Source organism: Argopecten irradians, chromosome 16 (genome assembly GCF_041381155.1).
Source record: "Argopecten irradians isolate NY chromosome 16, Ai_NY, whole genome shotgun sequence".
Lineage (NCBI taxonomy): Eukaryota > Metazoa > Mollusca > Bivalvia > Pectinida > Pectinidae > Argopecten > Argopecten irradians.
The window spans coordinates 248,895-269,344 of NC_091149.1; the positions used below are offsets into that span (position 1 = coordinate 248,895).

At 41.3% G+C, this 20,450-nt stretch overlaps 1 protein-coding gene across 1 annotated transcript in view; it reads left to right on the forward strand.

Annotated features, from left to right (window-relative positions):
- The first annotated feature begins 13,242 nt into the window (after window positions 1-13,242).
- The window catches only part of LOC138310421 (villin-1-like), a 183,597-nt gene continuing 176,389 nt past the window's right edge, over window positions 13,243-20,450 (forward strand). Inside the window, 1 exon segment of the mRNA XM_069251637.1 lies at window positions 13,243-13,354. Coding sequence (XP_069107738.1) covers window positions 13,272-13,354 — 83 coding nt within the window. The 5' untranslated portion in view covers window positions 13,243-13,271.

The window sequence follows — 20,450 nt, forward strand, 5'->3', positions numbered from 1 at the left end:
GTTTTTCCTTATTATAAAGTTTATATATTAGGCCATTTTTTAAAAACCTAATAATATTGGCAGGTTTAGCGGACTAGTACCTAATATCATGACAAGTGAAAATAAAATAATGGTAGAAGCAAGTATAAAACCATATAATATAATCAAAACTCTTCTTTAAAGCTGCAAAAACCTGTACAATATATGAATATTTACACTTACAAACTCTTCACAAAACTTCTGCATACGTTTCAACATTTATTAGATTTAACACAGTAATCAGGTACTTGTAGTCGATAAATTGGTGTTTTCAGTCGATAGCAGATATGTCCTTTAGACAGATGAGATTTCCTTCGGTAAATGTTCCCACATCGCGCATGCACACAGGGATTGTTTACCTCGCCGAAAGATAATAATATGAAATAGTGACTAGGTCGTTTCTATTTATTTTTTTCAGTTTTTTCTTCATTTTGAACAAAATGGTTATACAAACTTTTAAATTTTGTTATTAACACAAAGTACACAACTTTTACCATTATTTTTAGTTCTATAATTCGTTTTATCTTTTATTACATGATTTTTAGCTCACCTGGGCCGAAGGACCAAGGTGAGCTTATGCCATACCGTGGCGTCCATCGTCCGTCGTCCGTCCGTCCGTCAACGATCGACTTCTTCTCCATAACCGCTGGTTGGATTTCAACAAAATTTGACTGGTAGCATCATTATGGGCTACTAACTGAAAATTGTACAAATGATGGGATGACCCCCCAGGGGCTTGAGGGGCGGGGCCAAAAGGGGTCCATTTGGCTATTTCCATTTAAATGACTTCTCTAAAACTGAGCATGGGATAGCACCGAAAATGCAATAGTAGCATCATTATAGGGTGGGGATTCAAATTTGTACAAATTAAGGGGCTGACCCCCTGGGGGCCTGAGGGGCCGGATCAAAAGGGGTCAATTTGGCTATTTCCATATAAACGACTTCATTTCTGAAACTAAGCATGGAATAGCATCCATAATGCAATTGTAGCATCTTTATAGGGTGGGGATTCAAAATTGTACAAATGATGGGGCTGACCCCCCAGGGGCCCGAGGGGCGGGGTCAAAAGGGGTCAATTTGGCTTTTCCATATAAACGACACTTCTCTGAAACTAAGCATGGGACTGCACTCATAATGCAATGGTAGCATCGTTATAGGTTGGGGTTTCAAAATTGTACAAACGAGGGGGCTGACACCCTAGGGGCCTGAGGGGCGAGGTCAAAAGGGGTCAATTTGGCTATTTCCATATAAATGAATTCTTCTCTGCAACTAAGCATGTGATATATAAATATAGCACCCATAATGCAATGGTAGCATCCTTATAGGGTGAGTATTCAAAATTGTGCAAATGATAGGGCTGACCCCCCTCCCCCCCCCGGGGGGGCCTGAGGGGTGGGGTCAAAAGTGGTCAATATGATTATTTCTGTATAAACGACTTCTTCTCTGTAACTAAACATGGGATTACGCTCATAATGCAATGGTAGCATCCTTATAAGGTGGGGATTCAAAATTGTGCAAATGAAGGGGCTGATCCCCCGGGGGCCAGAGGGGTGGGGTCAAAAGGGGTCAATTTGGCTATTTCCATTTAAACAACTTTTTCTCTGCAACTAAACATGGCATTACGCTCATAATGCAATGGTAGCATCGTTATAGGGTGGGGATTCAAAATTGTACAAATGAGGGGGCTGACACCCTAGGGGCCTGAGGGGCGAGGTCAAAAGGGGTCAATTTGGCTATTTTCATATAAATGAATTCTTCTCTGCAATTAAGCATGTGATATATAAATATAGCACCCATAATGCAATGGTAGCATCCTTATAGGGTGAGTATTCAAAATTGTGCAAATGATAGGGCTGACCACCACCCCCCCTCCCCCCCCCGGGGGGGGGGGCCTGAGGGGTGGGGTCAAAAGTGGTCAATATGATTATTTCTGTATAAACGACTTCTTCTCTGTAACTAAACATGGGATTACGCTCATAATGCAATGGTAGCATCCTTATAAGGTGGGGATTCAAAATTGTGCAAATGAAGGGGCTGATCCCCCGGGGGCCAGAGGGGTGGGGGCCAAAAGGGGTCAATTTGGCTATTTCCATTTAAACAACTTTTTCTCTGCAACTAAACATGGCATTACGCTCATAATGCAATGGTAGCATCGTTATAGGGTGGGGATTCAAAATTGTACAAATGAGGGGGCTGACACCCTAGGGGCCTGAGGGGCGAGGGTCAAAAGGGGTCAATTTGGCTATTTTCATATAAATGAATTCTTCTCTGCAATTAAGCATGTGATATATAAATATAGCACCCATCATGCAATGGTAGTATCCTTATAGGGTGAGTATTCAAAATTGTGCAAATGATAGGGGCTGACCACCACCCCCCCCCCCCCCCCCCGGGGGGGGCCTGAGGGGTGGGGTCAAAAGTGGTCAATATGATTATTTCTGTATAAACGACTTCTTCTCTGTAACTAAACATGGGATTACGCTCATAATGCAATGGTAGCATCCTTATAAGGTGGGGATTCAAAATTGTGCAAATGAAGGGATGAGCCCCCAGGGGCCTGAGGGGCGGGGCCAAAAGGGGTCCATTTGGCTATTTCCATTTAAATGACTTCTCTGAAACTGAGCATGGGATAGCACCGAAAATGCAATGGTAGCATCATTATAGGGTGGGGATTCAAAATTGTACAAATTATGGGGCTGACCCCCTGGGGGCCTGAGGGGCGGGGTACAAAAGGGGTCAATTTGACTATTTCCATATAAACGACTTCTCCTCTGAAACTAAGCATGGAATAGCATCCAAAATGCAATTGTAGCATCCTTATAGTTATAGGGTGGGGATTCAAAATTGTACAAATTATGGGGCTGACCCCCCTGGGGGCCTGAGGGGCCGGATCAAAAGGGGTCAATTTGGCTATTTCCATATAAACGACTTCATTTCTGAAACTAAGCATGGGAATAGCATCCATAATGCAATTGTAGCATCCTTATAGGGTGGGGATTCAAAATTGTACAAATGATGGGGCTGACCCCCCGGGGCCCGAGGGGCGGGGTCAAAAGGGGTCAATTTGGCTATTTCCATATAAACGACACTTCTCTGAAACTAAGCATGGGATACACTCATAATGCAATGGTAGCATCGTTATAGGGTGGGGATTCAAAATTGTACAAACGAGGGGGCTGACACCCTAGGGGCCTGAGGGGCGAGGTCAAAAGGGGTCAATTTGGCTATTTCCATATAAATGAATTCTTCTCTGCAACTAAGCATGTGATATATAAATATAGCACCCATAATGCAATGGTAGCATCCTTATAGGGTGAGTATTCAAAATTGTGCAAATGATAGGGCTGACCACCCCCCCCCCCCCCCCGGGGGGGGGCCTGAGGGGTGGGGTCAAAAGTGGTCAATATGATTATTTCTGTATAAACGACTTCTTCTCTGTAACTAAACATGGGATTACGCTCATAATGCAATGGTAGCATCCTTATAAGGTGGGGATTCAAAATTGTGCAAATGAAGGGATGACCCCCCAGGGGCCTGAGGGGCGGGGCCAAAAGGGGTCCATTTGGCTATTTCCATTTAAATGACTTCTCTGAAACTGAGCATGGGATAGCACCGAAAATGCAATGGTAGCATCATTATAGGGTGGGGATTCAAAATTGTACAAATTATGGGGCTGACCCCCTGGGGGCCTGAGGGGCGGGGTCAAAAGGGGTCAATTTGACTATTTCCATATAAACGACTTCTCCTCTGAAACTAAGCATGGAATAGCATCCAAAATGCAATTGTAGCATCCTTATAGTTATAGGGTGGGGATTCAAAATTGTACAAATTATGGGGCTGACCCCCTGGGGGCCTGAGGGGCCGGATCAAAAGGGGTCAATTTGGCTATTTCCATATAAACGACTTCATTTCTGAAACTAAGCATGGAATAGCATCCATAATGCAATTGTAGCATCTTTATAGGGTGGGGATTCAAAATTGTACAAATGATGGGGCTGACCCCCCAGGGGCCCGAGGGGCGGGGTCAAAAGGGGTCAATTTGGCTTTTCCATATAAACGACACTTCTCTGAAACTAAGCATGGGATAGCACTCATAATGCAATGGTAGCATCGTTATAGGGTGGGGATTCAAAATTGTACAAACGAGGGGGCTGACACCCTAGGGGCCTGAGGGGCGAGGTCAAAAGGGGTCAATTTGGCTATTTCCATATAAATGAATTCTTCTCTGCAACTAAGCATGTGATATATAAATATAGCACCCATAATGCAATGGTAGCATCCTTATAGGGTGAGTATTCAAAATTGTGCAAATGATAGGGCTGACCCCCCTCCCCCCCCCCCGGGGGGCCTGAGGGGTGGGGTCAAAAGTGGTCAATATGATTATTTCTGTATAAACGACTTCTTCTCTGTAACTAAACATGGGAATACGCTCATAATGCAATGGTAGCATCCTTATAAGGTGGGGATTCAAAATTGTGCAAATGAAGGGGCTGATCCCCCGGGAGCCAGAGGGGTGGGGTCAAAAGGGGTCAATTTGGCTATTTCCATTTAAACAACTTTTTCTCTGCAACTAAACATGGCATTACGCTCATAATGCAATGGTAGCATCGTTATAGGGTGGGGATTCAAAATTGTACAAACGAGGGGGCTGACACCCTAGGGGCCTGAGGGGCGAGGTCAAAAGGGGTCAATTTGGCTATTTCCATATAAATGAATTCTTCTCTGCAATTAAGCATGTGATATATAAATATAGCACCCATAATGCAATGGTAGCATCCTTATAGGGTGAGTATTCAAAATTGTGCAAATGATAGGGCTGACCACCACCCCCCCCCTCCCCCCCCCGGGGGGGCCTGAGGGGTGGGGTCAAAAGTGGTCAATATGATTATTTCTGTATAAACGACTTCTTCTCTGTAACTAAACATGGGATTACGCTCATAATGCAATGGTAGCATCCTTATAAGGTGGGGATTCAAAATTGTGCAAATGAAGGGATGACCCCCCAGGGGCCTGAGGGGCGGGGCCAAAAGGGGTCCATTTGGCTATTTCCATTTAAATGACTTCTCTGAAACTGAGCATGGGATAGCACCGAAAATGCAATGGTAGCATCATTATAGGGTGGGGATTCAAAATTGTACAAATTATGGGGCTGACCCCCTGGGGGCCTGAGGGGCGGGGTCAAAAGGGGTCAATTTGACTATTTCCATATAAACGACTTCTCCTCTGAAACTAAGCATGGAATAGCATCCAAAATGCAATTGTAGCATCCTTATAGTTATAGGGTGGGGATTCAAAATTGTACAAATTATGGGGCTGACCCCCTGGGGGCCTGAGGGGCCGGATCAAAAGGGGTCAATTTGGCTATTTCCATATAAACGACTTCATTTCTGAAACTAAGCATGGAATAGCATCCATAATGCAATTGTAGCATCTTTATAGGGTGGGGATTCAAAATTGTACAAATGATGGGGCTGACCCCCCAGGGGCCCGAGGGGCGGGGTCAAAAGGGGTCAATTTGGCTTTTCCATATAAACGACACTTCTCTGAAACTAAGCATGGGATAGCACTCATAATGCAATGGTAGCATCGTTATAGGGTGGGGATTCAAAATTGTACAAACGAGGGGGCTGACACCCTAGGGGCCTGAGGGGCGAGGTCAAAAGGGGTCAATTTGGCTATTTCCATATAAATGAATTCTTCTCTGCAACTAAGCATGTGATATATAAATATAGCACCCATAATGCAATGGTAGCATCCTTATAGGGTGAGTATTCAAAATTGTGCAAATGATAGGGCTGACCCCCCTCCCCCCCCCCCGGGGGGCCTGAGGGGTGGGGTCAAAAGTGGTCAATATGATTATTTCTGTATAAACGACTTCTTCTCTGTAACTAAACATGGGAATACGCTCATAATGCAATGGTAGCATCCTTATAAGGTGGGGATTCAAAATTGTGCAAATGAAGGGGCTGATCCCCCGGGAGCCAGAGGGGTGGGGTCAAAAGGGGTCAATTTGGCTATTTCCATTTAAACAACTTTTTCTCTGCAACTAAACATGGCATTACGCTCATAATGCAATGGTAGCATCGTTATAGGGTGGGGATTCAAAATTGTACAAACGAGGGGGCTGACACCCTAGGGGCCTGAGGGGCGAGGTCAAAAGGGGTCAATTTGGCTATTTCCATATAAATGAATTCTTCTCTGCAATTAAGCATGTGATATATAAATATAGCACCCATAATGCAATGGTAGCATCCTTATAGGGTGAGTATTCAAAATTGTGCAAATGATAGGGCTGACCACCAGCCCCCCTCCCCCCCCCGGGGGGGCCTGAGGGGTGGGGTCAAAAGTGGTCAATATGATTATTTCTGTATAAACGACTTCTTCTCTGTAACTAAACATGGGATTACGCTCATAATGCAATGGTAGCATCCTTATAAGGTGGGGATTCAAAATTGTGCAAATGAAGGGATGACCCCCCAGGGGCCTGAGGGGCGGGGCCAAAAGGGGTCCATTTGGCTATTTCCATTTAAATGACTTCTCTGAAACTGAGCATGGGATAGCACCGAAAATGCAATGGTAGCATCATTATAGGGTGGGGATTCAAAATTGTACAAATTATGGGGCTGACCCCCTGGGGGCCTGAGGGGCGGGGTCAAAAGGGGTCAATTTGACTATTTCCATATAAACGACTTCTCCTCTGAAACTAAGCATGGAATAGCATCCAAAATGCAATTGTAGCATCCTTATAGTTATAGGGTGGGGATTCAAAATTGTACAAATTATGGGGCTGACCCCCTGGGGGCCTGAGGGGCCGGATCAAAAGGGGTCAATTTGGCTATTTCCATATAAACGACTTCATTTCTGAAACTAAGCATGGAATAGCATCCATAATGCAATTGTAGCATCTTTATAGGGTGGGGATTCAAAATTGTACAAATGATGGGGCTGACCCCCCAGGGGCCCGAGGGGCGGGGTCAAAAGGGGTCAATTTGGCTTTTCCATATAAACGACACTTCTCTGAAACTAAGCATGGGATAGCACTCATAATGCAATGGTAGCATCGTTATAGGGTGGGGATTCAAAATTGTACAAACGAGGGGGCTGACACCCTAGGGGCCTGAGGGGCGAGGTCAAAAGGGGTCAATTTGGCTATTTCCATATAAATGAATTCTTCTCTGCAACTAAGCATGTGATATATAAATATAGCACCCATAATGCAATGGTAGCATCCTTATAGGGTGAGTATTCAAAATTGTGCAAATGATAGGGCTGACCCCCCCCCCCCCCCCCCCGGGGGGGCCTGAGGGGTGGGGTCAAAAGTGGTCAATATGATTATTTCTGTATAAACGACTTCTTCTCTGTAACTAAACATGGGAATACGCTCATAATGCAATGGTAGCATCCTTATAAGGTGGGGATTCAAAATTGTGCAAATGAAGGGGCTGATCCCCCGGGAGCCAGAGGGGTGGGGTCAAAAGGGGTCAATTTGGCTATTTCCATTTAAACAACTTTTTCTCTGCAACTAAACATGGCATTACGCTCATAATGCAATGGTAGCATCGTTATAGGGTGGGGATTCAAAATTGTACAAACGAGGGGGCTGACACCCTAGGGGCCTGAGGGGCGAGGTCAAAAGGGGTCAATTTGGCTATTTCCATATAAATGAATTCTTCTCTGCAATTAAGCATGTGATATATAAATATAGCACCCATAATGCAATGGTAGCATCCTTATAGGGTGAGTATTCAAAATTGTGCAAATGATAGGGCTGACCACCAGCCCCCCTCCCCCCCCCCCGGGGGGGCCTGAGGGGTGGGGTCAAAAGTGGTCAATATGATTATTTCTGTATAAACGACTTCTTCTCTGTAACTAAACATGGGATTACGCTCATAATGCAATGGTAGCATCCTTATAAGGTGGGGATTCAAAATTGTGCAAATGAAGGGATGACCCCCCAGGGGCCTGAGGGGCGGGCCAAAAGGGGTCCATTTGGCTATTTCCATTTAAATGACTTCTCTGAAACTGAGCATGGGATAGCACCGAAAATGCAATGGTAGCATCATTATAGGGTGGGGATTCAAAATTGTACAAATTATGGGGCTGACCCCCTGGGGGCCTGAGGGGCGGGGTCAAAAGGGGTCAATTTGACTATTTCCATATAAACGACTTCTCCTCTGAAACTAAGCATGGAATAGCATCCAAAATGCAATTGTAGCATCCTTATAGTTATAGGGTGGGGATTCAAAATTGTACAAATTATGGGGCTGACCCCCTGGGGCCTGAGGGGCCGGATCAAAAGGGGTCAATTTGGCTATTTCCATATAAACGACTTCATTTCTGAAACTAAGCATGGAATAGCATCCATAATGCAATTGTAGCATCTTTATAGGGTGGGGATTCAAAATTGTACAAATGATGGGGCTGACCCCCAGGGGCCCGAGGGGCGGGGTCAAAAGGGGTCAATTTGGCTTTTCCATATAAACGACACTTCTCTGAAACTAAGCATGGGATAGCACTCATAATGCAATGGTAGCATCGTTATAGGGTGGGGATTCAAAATTGTACAAACGAGGGGGCTGACACCCTAGGGGCCTGAGGGGCGAGGTCAAAAGGGGTCAATTTGGCTATTTCCATATAAATGAATTCTTCTCTGCAATTAAGCATGTGATATATAAATATAGCACCCATAATGCAATGGTAGCATCCTTATAGGGTGAGTATTCAAAATTGTGCAAATGATAGGGCTGACCCCCCCCCCCCCCCCCCCCCGGGGGGGCCTGAGGGGTGGGGTCAAAAGTGGTCAATATGATTATTTCTGTATAAACGACTTCTTCTCTGTAACTAAACATGGGATTACGCTCATAATGCAATGGTAGCATCCTTATAAGGTGGGGATTCAAAATTGTGCAAATGAAGGGGCTGATCCCCCGGGGGCCAGAGGGGTGGGGTCAAAAGGGGTCAATTTGGCTATTTCCATTTAAACAACTTTTTCTCTGCAACTAAACATGGCATTACGCTCATAATGCAATGGTAGCATCGTTATAGGGTGGGGATTCAAAATTGTACAAATGAGGGGGCTGACACCCTAGGGGCCTGAGGGGCGAGGTCAAAAGGGGTCAATTTGGCTATTTCCATATAAATGAATTCTTCTCTGCAATTAAGCATGTGATATATAAATATAGCACCCATAATGCAATGGTAGCATCCTTATAGGGTGAGTATTCAAAATTGTGCAAATGATAGGGCTGACCACCAGCCCCCCCCCCCCCCCCGGGGGGGCCTGAGGGGTGGGGTCAAAAGTGGTCAATATGATTATTTCTGTATAAACGACTTCTTCTCTGTAACTAAACATGGGATTACGCTCATAATGCAATGGTAGCATCCTTATAAGGTGGGGATTCAAAATTGTGCAAATGAAGGGATGACCCCCAGGGGCCTGAGGGGTGGGGTCAAAAGGGGTCCATTTGGCTATTTCCATTTAAATGACTTCTCTGAAACTGAGCATGGGATAGCACCGAAAATGCAATGGTAGCATCATTATAGGGTGGGGATTCAAAATTGTACAAATTATGGGGCTGACCCCCTGGGGGCCTGAGGGGCGGGGTCAAAAGGGGTCAATTTGACTATTTCCATATAAACGACTTCTCCTCTGAAACTAAGCATGGAATAGCATCCAAAATGCAATTGTAGCATCCTTATAGTTATATAGGGTGGGGATTCAAAATTGTACAAATTATGGGGCTGACCCCCTGGGGGCCTGAGGGGCCGGATCAAAAGGGGTCAATTTGGCTATTTCCATATAAACGACTTCATTTCTGAAACTAAGCATGGAATAGCATCCATAATGCAATTGTAGCATCTTTATAGGGTGGGGATTCAAAATTGTACAAATGATGGGGCTGACCCCCCAGGGGCCCGAGGGGCGGGGTCAAAAGGGGTCAATTTGGCTTTTCCATATAAACGACACTTCTCTGAAACTAAGCATGGGATAGCACTCATAATGCAATGGTAGCATCGTTATAGGGTGGGGATTCAAAATTGTACAAACGAGGGGGCTGACACCCTAGGGGCCTGAGGGGCGAGGTCAAAAGGGGTCAATTTGGCTATTTCCATATAAATGAATTCTTCTCTGCAACTAAGCATGTGATATATAAATATAGCACCCATAATGCAATGGTAGCATCCTTATAGGGTGAGTATTCAAAATTGTGCAAATGATAGGGCTGACCCCCCTCCCCCCCCCCCCGGGGGGCCTGAGGGGTGGGGTCAAAAGTGGTCAATATGATTATTTCTGTATAAACGACTTCTTCTCTGTAACTTAAACATGGGATTACGCTCATAATGCAATGGTAGCATCCTTATAAGGTGGGGATTCAAAATTGTGCAAATGAAGGGGCTGATCCCCCGGGGGCCAGAGGGGTGGGGTCAAAAGGGGTCAATTTGGCTATTTCCATTTAAACAACTTTTTCTCTGCAACTAAACATGGCATTACGCTCATAATGCAATGGTAGCATCGTTATAGGGTGGGGATTCAAAATTGTACAAACGAGGGGGCTGACACCCTAGGGGCCTGAGGGGCGAGGTCAAAAGGGGTCAATTTGGCTATTTCCATATAAATGAATTCTTCTCTGCAATTAAGCATGTGATATATAAATATAGCACCCATAATGCAATGGTAGCATCCTTATAGGGTGAGTATTCAAAATTGTGCAAATGATAGGGCTGACCACCAGCCCCCCTCCCCCCCCCGGGGGGGCCTGAGGGGTGGGGTCAAAAGTGGTCAATATGATTATTTCTGTATAAACGACTTCTTCTCTGTAACTAAACATGGGATTACGCTCATAATGCAATGGTAGCATCCTTATAAGGTGGGGATTCAAAATTGTGCAAATGAAGGGGCTGATCCCCCGGGGGCCAGAGGGGTGGGGTCAAAAGGGGTCAATTTGGCTATTTCCATTTAAACAACTTTTTCTCTGCAACTAAACATGGCATTACGCTCATAATGCAATGGTAACATCCTTATAGGATGGGGATTTAAAATTAAACTGTATGGCAAAGTATAGGGCTGACTCCCTGGGGCCTTAGACACGGGGCCAAAAAGGTCAATTAGGCTACTATTTTCATATAAATTACTTCCTCTCTGAACCTTTGTATTGGATAGCATATTTGTATGGTAACTATAGCATCATTATATGGTTGTGTTTCAAAATGAAACAAATTTTGGAGTCAATTTTACTATTTTTTCTAATTGTAAGAGTCTTTGTGATAATTAAAAAAAAAAAAACAAAAAAAACAGGTGAGCGATACAGGCCCTCTGGGCCTCTTGTTTAACGATTTAGTCCCTTGAGGGTATATTTATACCATATACATGTACATGTACCACAAGCGTTTGGCTCTATAGACATTTCTCTCTCTCTCTCTATATATATATATATGTGAAATACATAAAAAGAAAACACAACTATAAAACAGTTTTTTCCTCCCTAGCGTAATACTATATAACACAGTATTACACATACATAGAGAGAAAATGTTTATAGAGCCAAACGCTGTGCATATGTTACCTGTAGTTGTATGCACAGGCGTTTAGCTCTATTTGAAAGGGAGTGAATGCAGGAATACGTGTTACAATGTATAATTACGACTTTAGAATAGGGGTGGGGGGGGGGGGGGTGTTTGGACACAATTTAATTTTCTGCTGATTCTACTGATCTACCGATTGATATATTTAGTAAATGCTGTACTCGCTGGAAATTAACAGTAATGAAACAAAATATATGGTGTTCTCTCAAAAGGGAGATGTGGTATAATCAATAGCTAAAAAATGTCTAATATAATTTTTGAGCTAAACGTATTTATACAGTATTTTCAAAGACATATTCATTTATTGGTGTTCAGAGAAAGAATATTTAAAAAGTATCAATTGTGATGAAGATGTTTGGAAAAAATGGTGTGTGTTTGAACTATTTGAAAAAAATAGTGAAACCAATTTTGATATGAATTATCAAAATAGAATTATTGTGATGAAAATAATTATTTACTGAAGTGCCCAATTTTGATCTTGAAAAGAAAATTATAAGTGGATAAGTACTATACAGGATACCAAATATAATTAAATACTCACAGCTAATGAACTCTACAAATATCAAAATTAAATCCTCACAGCTAATGAACTCTACAAATATCAAAACAAAAAGAAATTTACATGTACATGTTTGTAAATATATACAAAGTTCTATTAAACAAAGTTATACTTGCATTGTTCTCCTTCTATATTGTGACCAATATATATCACTGTTATTTAGATTGCTAACGTTACCCCACCCCTTTCGTTCAAAATTAGGATTTAATTTTTTAATCATATTTTATGACTTACATAAAAATGTACATGTACGTAGTCTGCAATGTCATGATTAGCTACACTAAATAAATGACATATTACCCTACGTTTTATTATAAATACACATGAATTAAGACAGCGCCCCTCTTCACCTATATAGAAGAATGTCATTCTGGTCATTCTCTAAGCAACAGAGAAATTTAGAAACTTGGCTAGGCCTACAGTATATTGCGCAACGTCTAACGTGTTAGCCATACGTTAGGTCATTTGTAAAGCGAAAGTCAAGCGAAACGAGCATACGATTTTAGTGAAATACCTTAATTCCATCTGCTTTAAGCCTACCTACTTTTTGTTTTGTTATCATAATTTACGCTGTGAGGTCGCGTAGTCAGTGACCACTATACACATATTTATGTTAATGCAGGGACTAGTTTGTCGTGGACGGATACAGGTAAGTGAACAAGCTGATCGATCTATTTTGTTGTCACATACCATTCCGCTGACAAGACCGATAACTGTGTATTACCAGCTACCTGTGTAACCGGTTAGGAAAAAGGTGAGTGTTTATATTGAAGCTCGAGAATCACAGATTTATCTAATATAATGTCATAATAATTCCACATTGATATCACATTTAACGAACAATGTTGCTTGTTAAAATATGTGATTTTGCCATAAATCCCTTCAATTGCAGATCAGAAATTACAGTTAGTTAGGGTGCACAACCTGTGTCAGTCTAAAAATAGCCACGCCATAACGGGGGTACAACCCGATGTCGTGTCAATAGTGTAGGGCGAGGGGAGTGTAGATGTCCCGGGGGTAACGCCCGATATACTATAGACCCCCAAATCAACAGGTTTACACCGTTCCATTTGTGTTCCATGTTCGTCACGGCTGAGTGCGTTTGTCCGAGATGTCAACTGTAGGCTGGGCACCCGAGGGAACCAGAACGTGCTGTTTGTTGATCTTGATAATCTTGCGTACATCTTTATTTCGGTAAAGAATTTTATGGCATTCCGTTGAATTTGGCGGTCACTTTGTACCTCACATCATCGTGTGTACCTCGGGGGGTAGCAATTTATATAAAAAAGACCGGGGACGGGACAACTAGTATTCTGTATTTAGTTGTTTGTTGACTGATAATTAGGTTTGACCAAATAAGGTAATGACATATTTATTGATTGATGTAACTTGTTTTGATTTAAAAGAGTCGATCATGACATGGAAAAGAAATTTATTCAAGTTTGCGTTGATATCATAATTATTATTATTTTTCTGGATTTTTTGTCACTTCTCATTGGTCAAAAACACGCCACGTGATCACCGATAAAAAACTATATTGCACGATTTTTCCGGAAGTAGTTTATAGAAAAAGTATATTGCACGGTTATTTTTAGATAACGTTATTGTCTACGTTACCAAAACGCTTTGTGTTCCTGGCGCTTTGAAACAAACGCTTTGATGACCTGAGTTTGAAGCGTAACCACAAAATTTGACAGACGACGTTGATTGTTTCGGTTTCTATCAAAGATGATGATGACTTCCAGCTGATGACTGCAGTTTAAGCTTTTAAAGTTCCAATATAAACACGGTATGAGAGTAGGAAATAATCGAATACCATTCATTAAGCGTCTGGAGCCATTGAATAGTGAATACGTTTGATTTTTTTGATTTTAAAATTCCACCTAGGCTACTTACAACATTAGGCCTAGGCTAATCCTACTGTATGTATACAATTTTTATTTTACGGAATGAAGTACTAAGCATAAGATAATGTATCTTAATGTCAATCTGAATCTGTTAATATATGTTTGACGTCGAAGTGTATTATTTCAACGGAGAACAAACTATATATATATACATTATATGTACATGTATGCAATTTACAAACACGCATGCACCGGGTTCATGTAATAAAAGCTTGAAGTGCATCAATTGATACTGCCTTCATATGTTGTTTTTGAATTATACTTGTTACAAAATCATAGGATTGTAATTGTCATCATGAAGCAGAATTTACAATGCGATGCTCATTTAGTTTCACACTCATTTCAAAATGTAAAAAATCCAGAAAATTAATAAAACAATTATAGCATTTTGATTTCGGTCAATACATGGTTATATCGACCACAGAAAAAATATTGAACTCGGACTATGTCCTCGGTCAATATTTTTTCTTTGGTCGATATAACCATGTATCGACCTCATCAAAATGCTATATTTGTATAATATAAAAGTGTTAATTAGCTAGCTGATTTACACACAAAGTAGAAACATACCTGTATACATATACATGGTTAGAGATTGGAAACTCGCTTTCATTGTATTTCCTTTTCTCTTTTGATTTTATTATTATTTTTGGTGGTTGGGTCGGGTGGGCGATAGAACAAATATACGTACCCGGCCTATATATAGCTACTATACATGTGGCCAGATACGAAATGGTTCCTATTATGTGTCCAAGTGGAGCACTGCCTGCGAAAATCACTCGGGCACAATTTTCTATACTTTTTTGTAGGTTTCCAATTATTTTATGCATTCACATGCATTTACATATCATTTTTGTCTAAAACAAACATAACGACCCTTCTTAATAGCTACCGTATCGCTCACAAGACATCGAGTCCACAATTTGTAGACTTGCCGTATAAATTCCCTCTGGAAAGACATTTATTGTGTATATTTAAAAAAAAACCTACTGTCTCGCTGTGAATTTGTTATTTTATATGGTTTAGTTTTATTGTCTTGTAGGTAAGCAATATAAAACAAGTACTATAAAATGCAAACAAACTTTTAATAATGATTTGCATGATCATTACTTTGCTCCATTAGCAGTAATAGGCACCAATTGTAGCTCTAAAGACGATACCATTTTCTGTCTAAAAGTCTTTTGAGCTAAAATATTGCAGCTAGGTGGGCGACATTTTCTTTTTCTCAAAAGAGGCAGAACTTATAATTCCTCTAGCAAACGCAATATGCACTAACTGTCCAGTTGAACTAGAGTTGAGTATTCTGTATTTGTATATAACAGAGTTATCTGCCCTTGCTGGTAGGTATTGATTGTTATGTCATATGTTTCCTTTTTGCTGACCTTGCAATTAAATGATACCCAACAGGAAGGGAGATAACTCTGTTATATGCAAAGACAAAATTATATTGCGATGTTTAAAATATCAAGGTATTGTGATTTTGGAAAATCTGAGTGACCTGTACAGTACCTACGACCTTGAGATATCTGAGTGACCTGTACCTTACTTACGACCTTGAGATATCTGAGTGACCTGTACAGTACCTACGACCTTGAGATATCTGAGTGACCTGTACCGTACCTACGACCTTGAGATATCTGAGTGACCTGTACCGTACCTACGACCTTGAGATATCTGAGTGACCTGTACCGTACCTACGACCTTGAGATATCTGAATGACCTGTACCATACTTACGACCTTGAGATATCTGAATGACCTGTACCTGTATATAGCTAGGTTAATATCTCACACCCACTGTACCCACGACCTTGAGATATCTGAGTGACCTGTACCGTACTTACGACTTTGAGATATCTGAGTGACCTGTACCTGTATATAGCTAGGTTAATATCTCGCACCCACTGTACCCACGACCTTGAGATATCTGAGTGACCTGTACCGTACTTACGACCTTGAGATATCTGAATGACCTGTGCAGTACCTTCGACCTTGAGATATCTGAGTGACCTGTACAGTACCTACGACCTTGAGATATCTGAGTGACCTGTACAGTACCCACAACCTTGAGATATCTGAGTGACCTGTACCGTACTTACGACCTTGAGATATCTGAATGACCTGTGCAGTACCTTCGACCTTGAGATATCTGAGTGACCTGTACAGTACCTACGACCTTGAGATATCTGAGTGACCTGTACCGTACCTAGGACTTTGAGATATCTGAGTGACCTGTACCGTACCTACGACTTTGAGATATCTGAGTGACAAGTACCGTACCTACACTTTTGAGATATCTGAGTGACCTGTACAGTACCTACGACCTTGAGATATCTGAGTGACCTGTACCATACCTACGACCTTGAGATATCTGAATGACCTGTACTGTAACTACGACCTTGAGATATCTGAGTGACCTGTACCATACCTACGACCTTGAGATATCTGAGTGACCTGTACCGTACCTACGACCTTGAGATATCTGAGTGACCTGTACCGTAAGTACGGCCTTGAGATAGCTGAGTGACCTGTACCATACCTACGACCTTGAGATATCTGAATGACCTGTACTGTAACTACGAGCTTGAGATATCTGAGTGACCTGTACCGTACCTACGACCTTGAGATATCTGAATGACCTGTACTGTAACTATGAGCTTGAGATATCTGAATGACCTGTACTGTAACTACAAGCTTGAGATATCTGAGTGACCTGTACCGTAAGTACGACCTTGAGATATCCAAGTGACCTGTTTGTACCTACGACCTTGAGATATCTGAGTGACCTGTACCGTAAGTACGGCCTTGAGATAGCTGAGTGACCTGTTCCATACCTAAGACCTTGAGATATCTAAATGACCTGTACTGTAACTACGAGCTTGAGATATCTGAGTGACCTGTACCGTACCTACGACTTTGAGATATCTGAATGACCTGTACCGTACCTAGGACTTTGAGATATCTGAGTGACCAGTACCGTACCTACACTTTTGAGATATCTGAGTGACCTGTACAGTACCTACGACCTTGAGATATCTGAGTGACCTGTACCATACCTACGACCTTGAGATATCTGAATGTTCTGTACTGTAACTACGACCTTGAGATATCTGAGTGACCTGTACCATAACTACGACCTTGAGATATCTGAGTGACATGTAATGTACCTACGACTTTGAGATATCTGAATGACCTGTACTGTAACTATAAGCTTGAGATATCTGAGTGACCTGTACCGTAAGTATGACCTTGAGATATCTGAATGACCTGTACCGTAACTACGACCTTGAGATATCTGAGTGACTTGTACCATACCTGCGACCTTGAGATATCTGAGTGACCTGTACCATACCTACGACCTTGAGATATCTGAGTGACCTGTACTGTACCTACGACTTTGAGATATCTGAGTGACCTGTACCTGTATATAGCTAGGTTAATATCACATAGTGAAATTGCAAAGCTCCAAAAACTGGAAGGGGGTACATTTAAAAATATAAGATTAAAGGGATTTGGAAATTAAACAACTCTTTATTACACGATCAAGAATATTTAAACCTGATAAGTAATACAATAAAGTCTGAAAAATTATAAAGCTGTCTTCCTACATATAATTTAGATTCTATTGATAATATTCCAGATAGTAACATTCAATTTGTAATAAATGATTCAATTGACTTATTGATAACTATAAGCTGTATTTACACCTTGACTTCTTGATCAAAAAATGTTGTATTTACATATTGACTTATTTATGACAATAAGTTGTATTTACACGTTACTATCTACATGTTGTAATTCCTTCATAATACACAATGATATGGTCATGGACACATTGACAGCTCTGACTGTTGTTATACTGACAGCTCTGACCACCGTGACCAACATTTATTGTGTAGAGGAGACATTCTGTACATTGGTCAACCTTATAACACATTAGTAGGCTGTTTTATGTGAGATGTGATGTCGCCTAAAGGCAGATGGTCTCATTGGCTAGGGCTATCGTGTTGAACTTGTCAACTCTCATTGGCTAGGACTAGGCTAGGGCTATTGTGTTGAACTAAATGTCATCTCTCATTGGCTAGGGCTATTGTGTTGAACTTGTCAACTCTCATTGGCTAGGGCTATTGTGTTGAACTTGTCAACTCTCATTGGCTAGCTAGGGCTATTGTGTTGAACTTGTCAACTCTCATTGGCTAGGGCTATCGTGTTGAACTTGTCAACTCTCATTGGCTAGGGCTATTGTGTTGAACTTGTCAACTCTCATTGGCTAGGGCTATTGTGTTGAACTTGTCAACTCTTATTGGCTAGGGCTATCATGTTGAACTTGTCAACTCTCATTGGCTAGGGCTATCATGTTGAACTTGTCAACTCTCATTGGCTAGGGCTATCATGTTGAACTTGTCAACTCTCATTGGCTAGGGCTATCATGTTGAACTTGTCAACTCTCATTGGCTAGGGCTATTGTGTTGAACTTGTCAACTCTCATTGGCTAGGGGTATTGTGTTGAACTTGTCAACTCTTATTGGCTAGGGCTATCGTGTTGAACTTGTCAACTCTCATTGGCTAGGGCTATGTAAATGTGTTGAACTTGTCAACTCTCATTGGCTAGGGCTATCGTGTTGAACTTGTCAACTCTCATTGGCTTAAGGGCTATTGTGTTGAACTTGTCAACTCTCATTGGCTAGGGCTATCGTGTTGAACTTGTCAACTCTCATTGGCTAGGGCTATCGTGTTGAACTTGTCAACTCTCATTGGCTAGGGCTATCGTGTTGAACTTGTCAACTCTCATTGGCTAGGGCTATCGTGTTGAACTTGTCAACTCTCATTGGCTAGGGCTATCGTGTTGAACTTGTCAACTCTCATTGGCTAGGGCTATCGTGTTGAACTTGTCAACTCTCATTGGCTAGGGCTATCGTGTTGAACTTGTCAACTCTCATTGGCTAAGGCTATCGTGTTGAAATTGTCAACTCTCATTGGCTAGGGTTATAGTGTTGAACTTGTCAACTCTCATTGGCTAGGGCTATCGTGTTGAACTTGTCAACTCTCATTGGCTAGGGCTATCGTGTTGAACTTGTCAACTCTCATTGGCTAGGGCTATTGTGTTGAACTTGTCAACTCTCATTGGCTAGGGCTATCATGTTGAACTTGAGTTAGACTGTGGTAAGTTGGTATAAGGATGGTCGGCCATTTTGAGTTGATTCTCTTTCCTTATTTTAGTTGAGGGAGTATGTACCTTCCTTTATACTGGTGAACTCGCTGTATTTTTGTTAGCGGTGGCAGAAGAGCTAAAACAATATGATGTGTATTGGCAATGCACTGAAACAATACATGATATTTGTTGACATTGCAGTTGAGCTATTCTGCAAAGTTTAGTAGAACATTATGTTTTGGTTATTTGGAAAATTTAAGAAAGTTTGGGTGAAAATCTGATAACCTGGTGAAAATGTAGCTAAACTTTCAATTTACTAAATGTTAGTTGTAAAGCTCTGTCAGGTACAAAAACATATGTCTGGTGGATCTTTGTAACACAGATGCTTGACACTTCATTTATTCAGATAGAATAATCTTACGTATTGATGTTTCTGAATAAGGACCATGCAAGTATTGTCAGGTATTTTTTAGCCCTCAAATCTGCCAAATTTTCAAATCTGTTATTTAGTGATTTGATTGTTGAATTTCACATGTAGGGCATATCCTTGATCCGTGATACCAATGTGTATGGTAGTTGTGTTTCGTTGCAGTTGCCTTGGTAATCATCCAAAATATGCAATATAAATCAAAGTTGATTACATAATTTTATGTAAATGTGAAAATTTTGGCAATTGTTTTTCATCTAGATCCTTGAACAAACTTAATTGATATTTTACAAGTGCCTACATATTCTCTGTTCTTTGTAAAGTTTGTTGAAGATTGCGCTCTATTGTTATTTAGACGAAAACTATCAAAAAATAGTAAAAATAAACAAAATTTCAAAATCCACTGAATTAAAATGTAACAGTGGGAACTAAGGCTGCAAAACTGGAAAACTTCCATTGTAATCGAATAAGGCAGGTACGAAATATTTCAATAAATTAGTTATTGTTTTCAAGAAAGTTCTTGTTTCGCAAAGGAGGTGTTGCATATAGGGTGAAAATCTGCCCACGATAAGTTTTTGATTTTTGAATTTAAATTAGTTAATTGCATTAATACACATATGTCTATAATACTTTAAACCTGATAGGACCATTATTAGGACTACAGCGCCCCCTACATTAACACTGGTAAATTTAATGTCCATTGTAAAAACACTTAAATCACGTTTTTCTTATGATTAAAAATACCACATAAAATTGCCTTTTTAACGACATATCACACTTGGCTGTATCCAATATCATTCGATCAC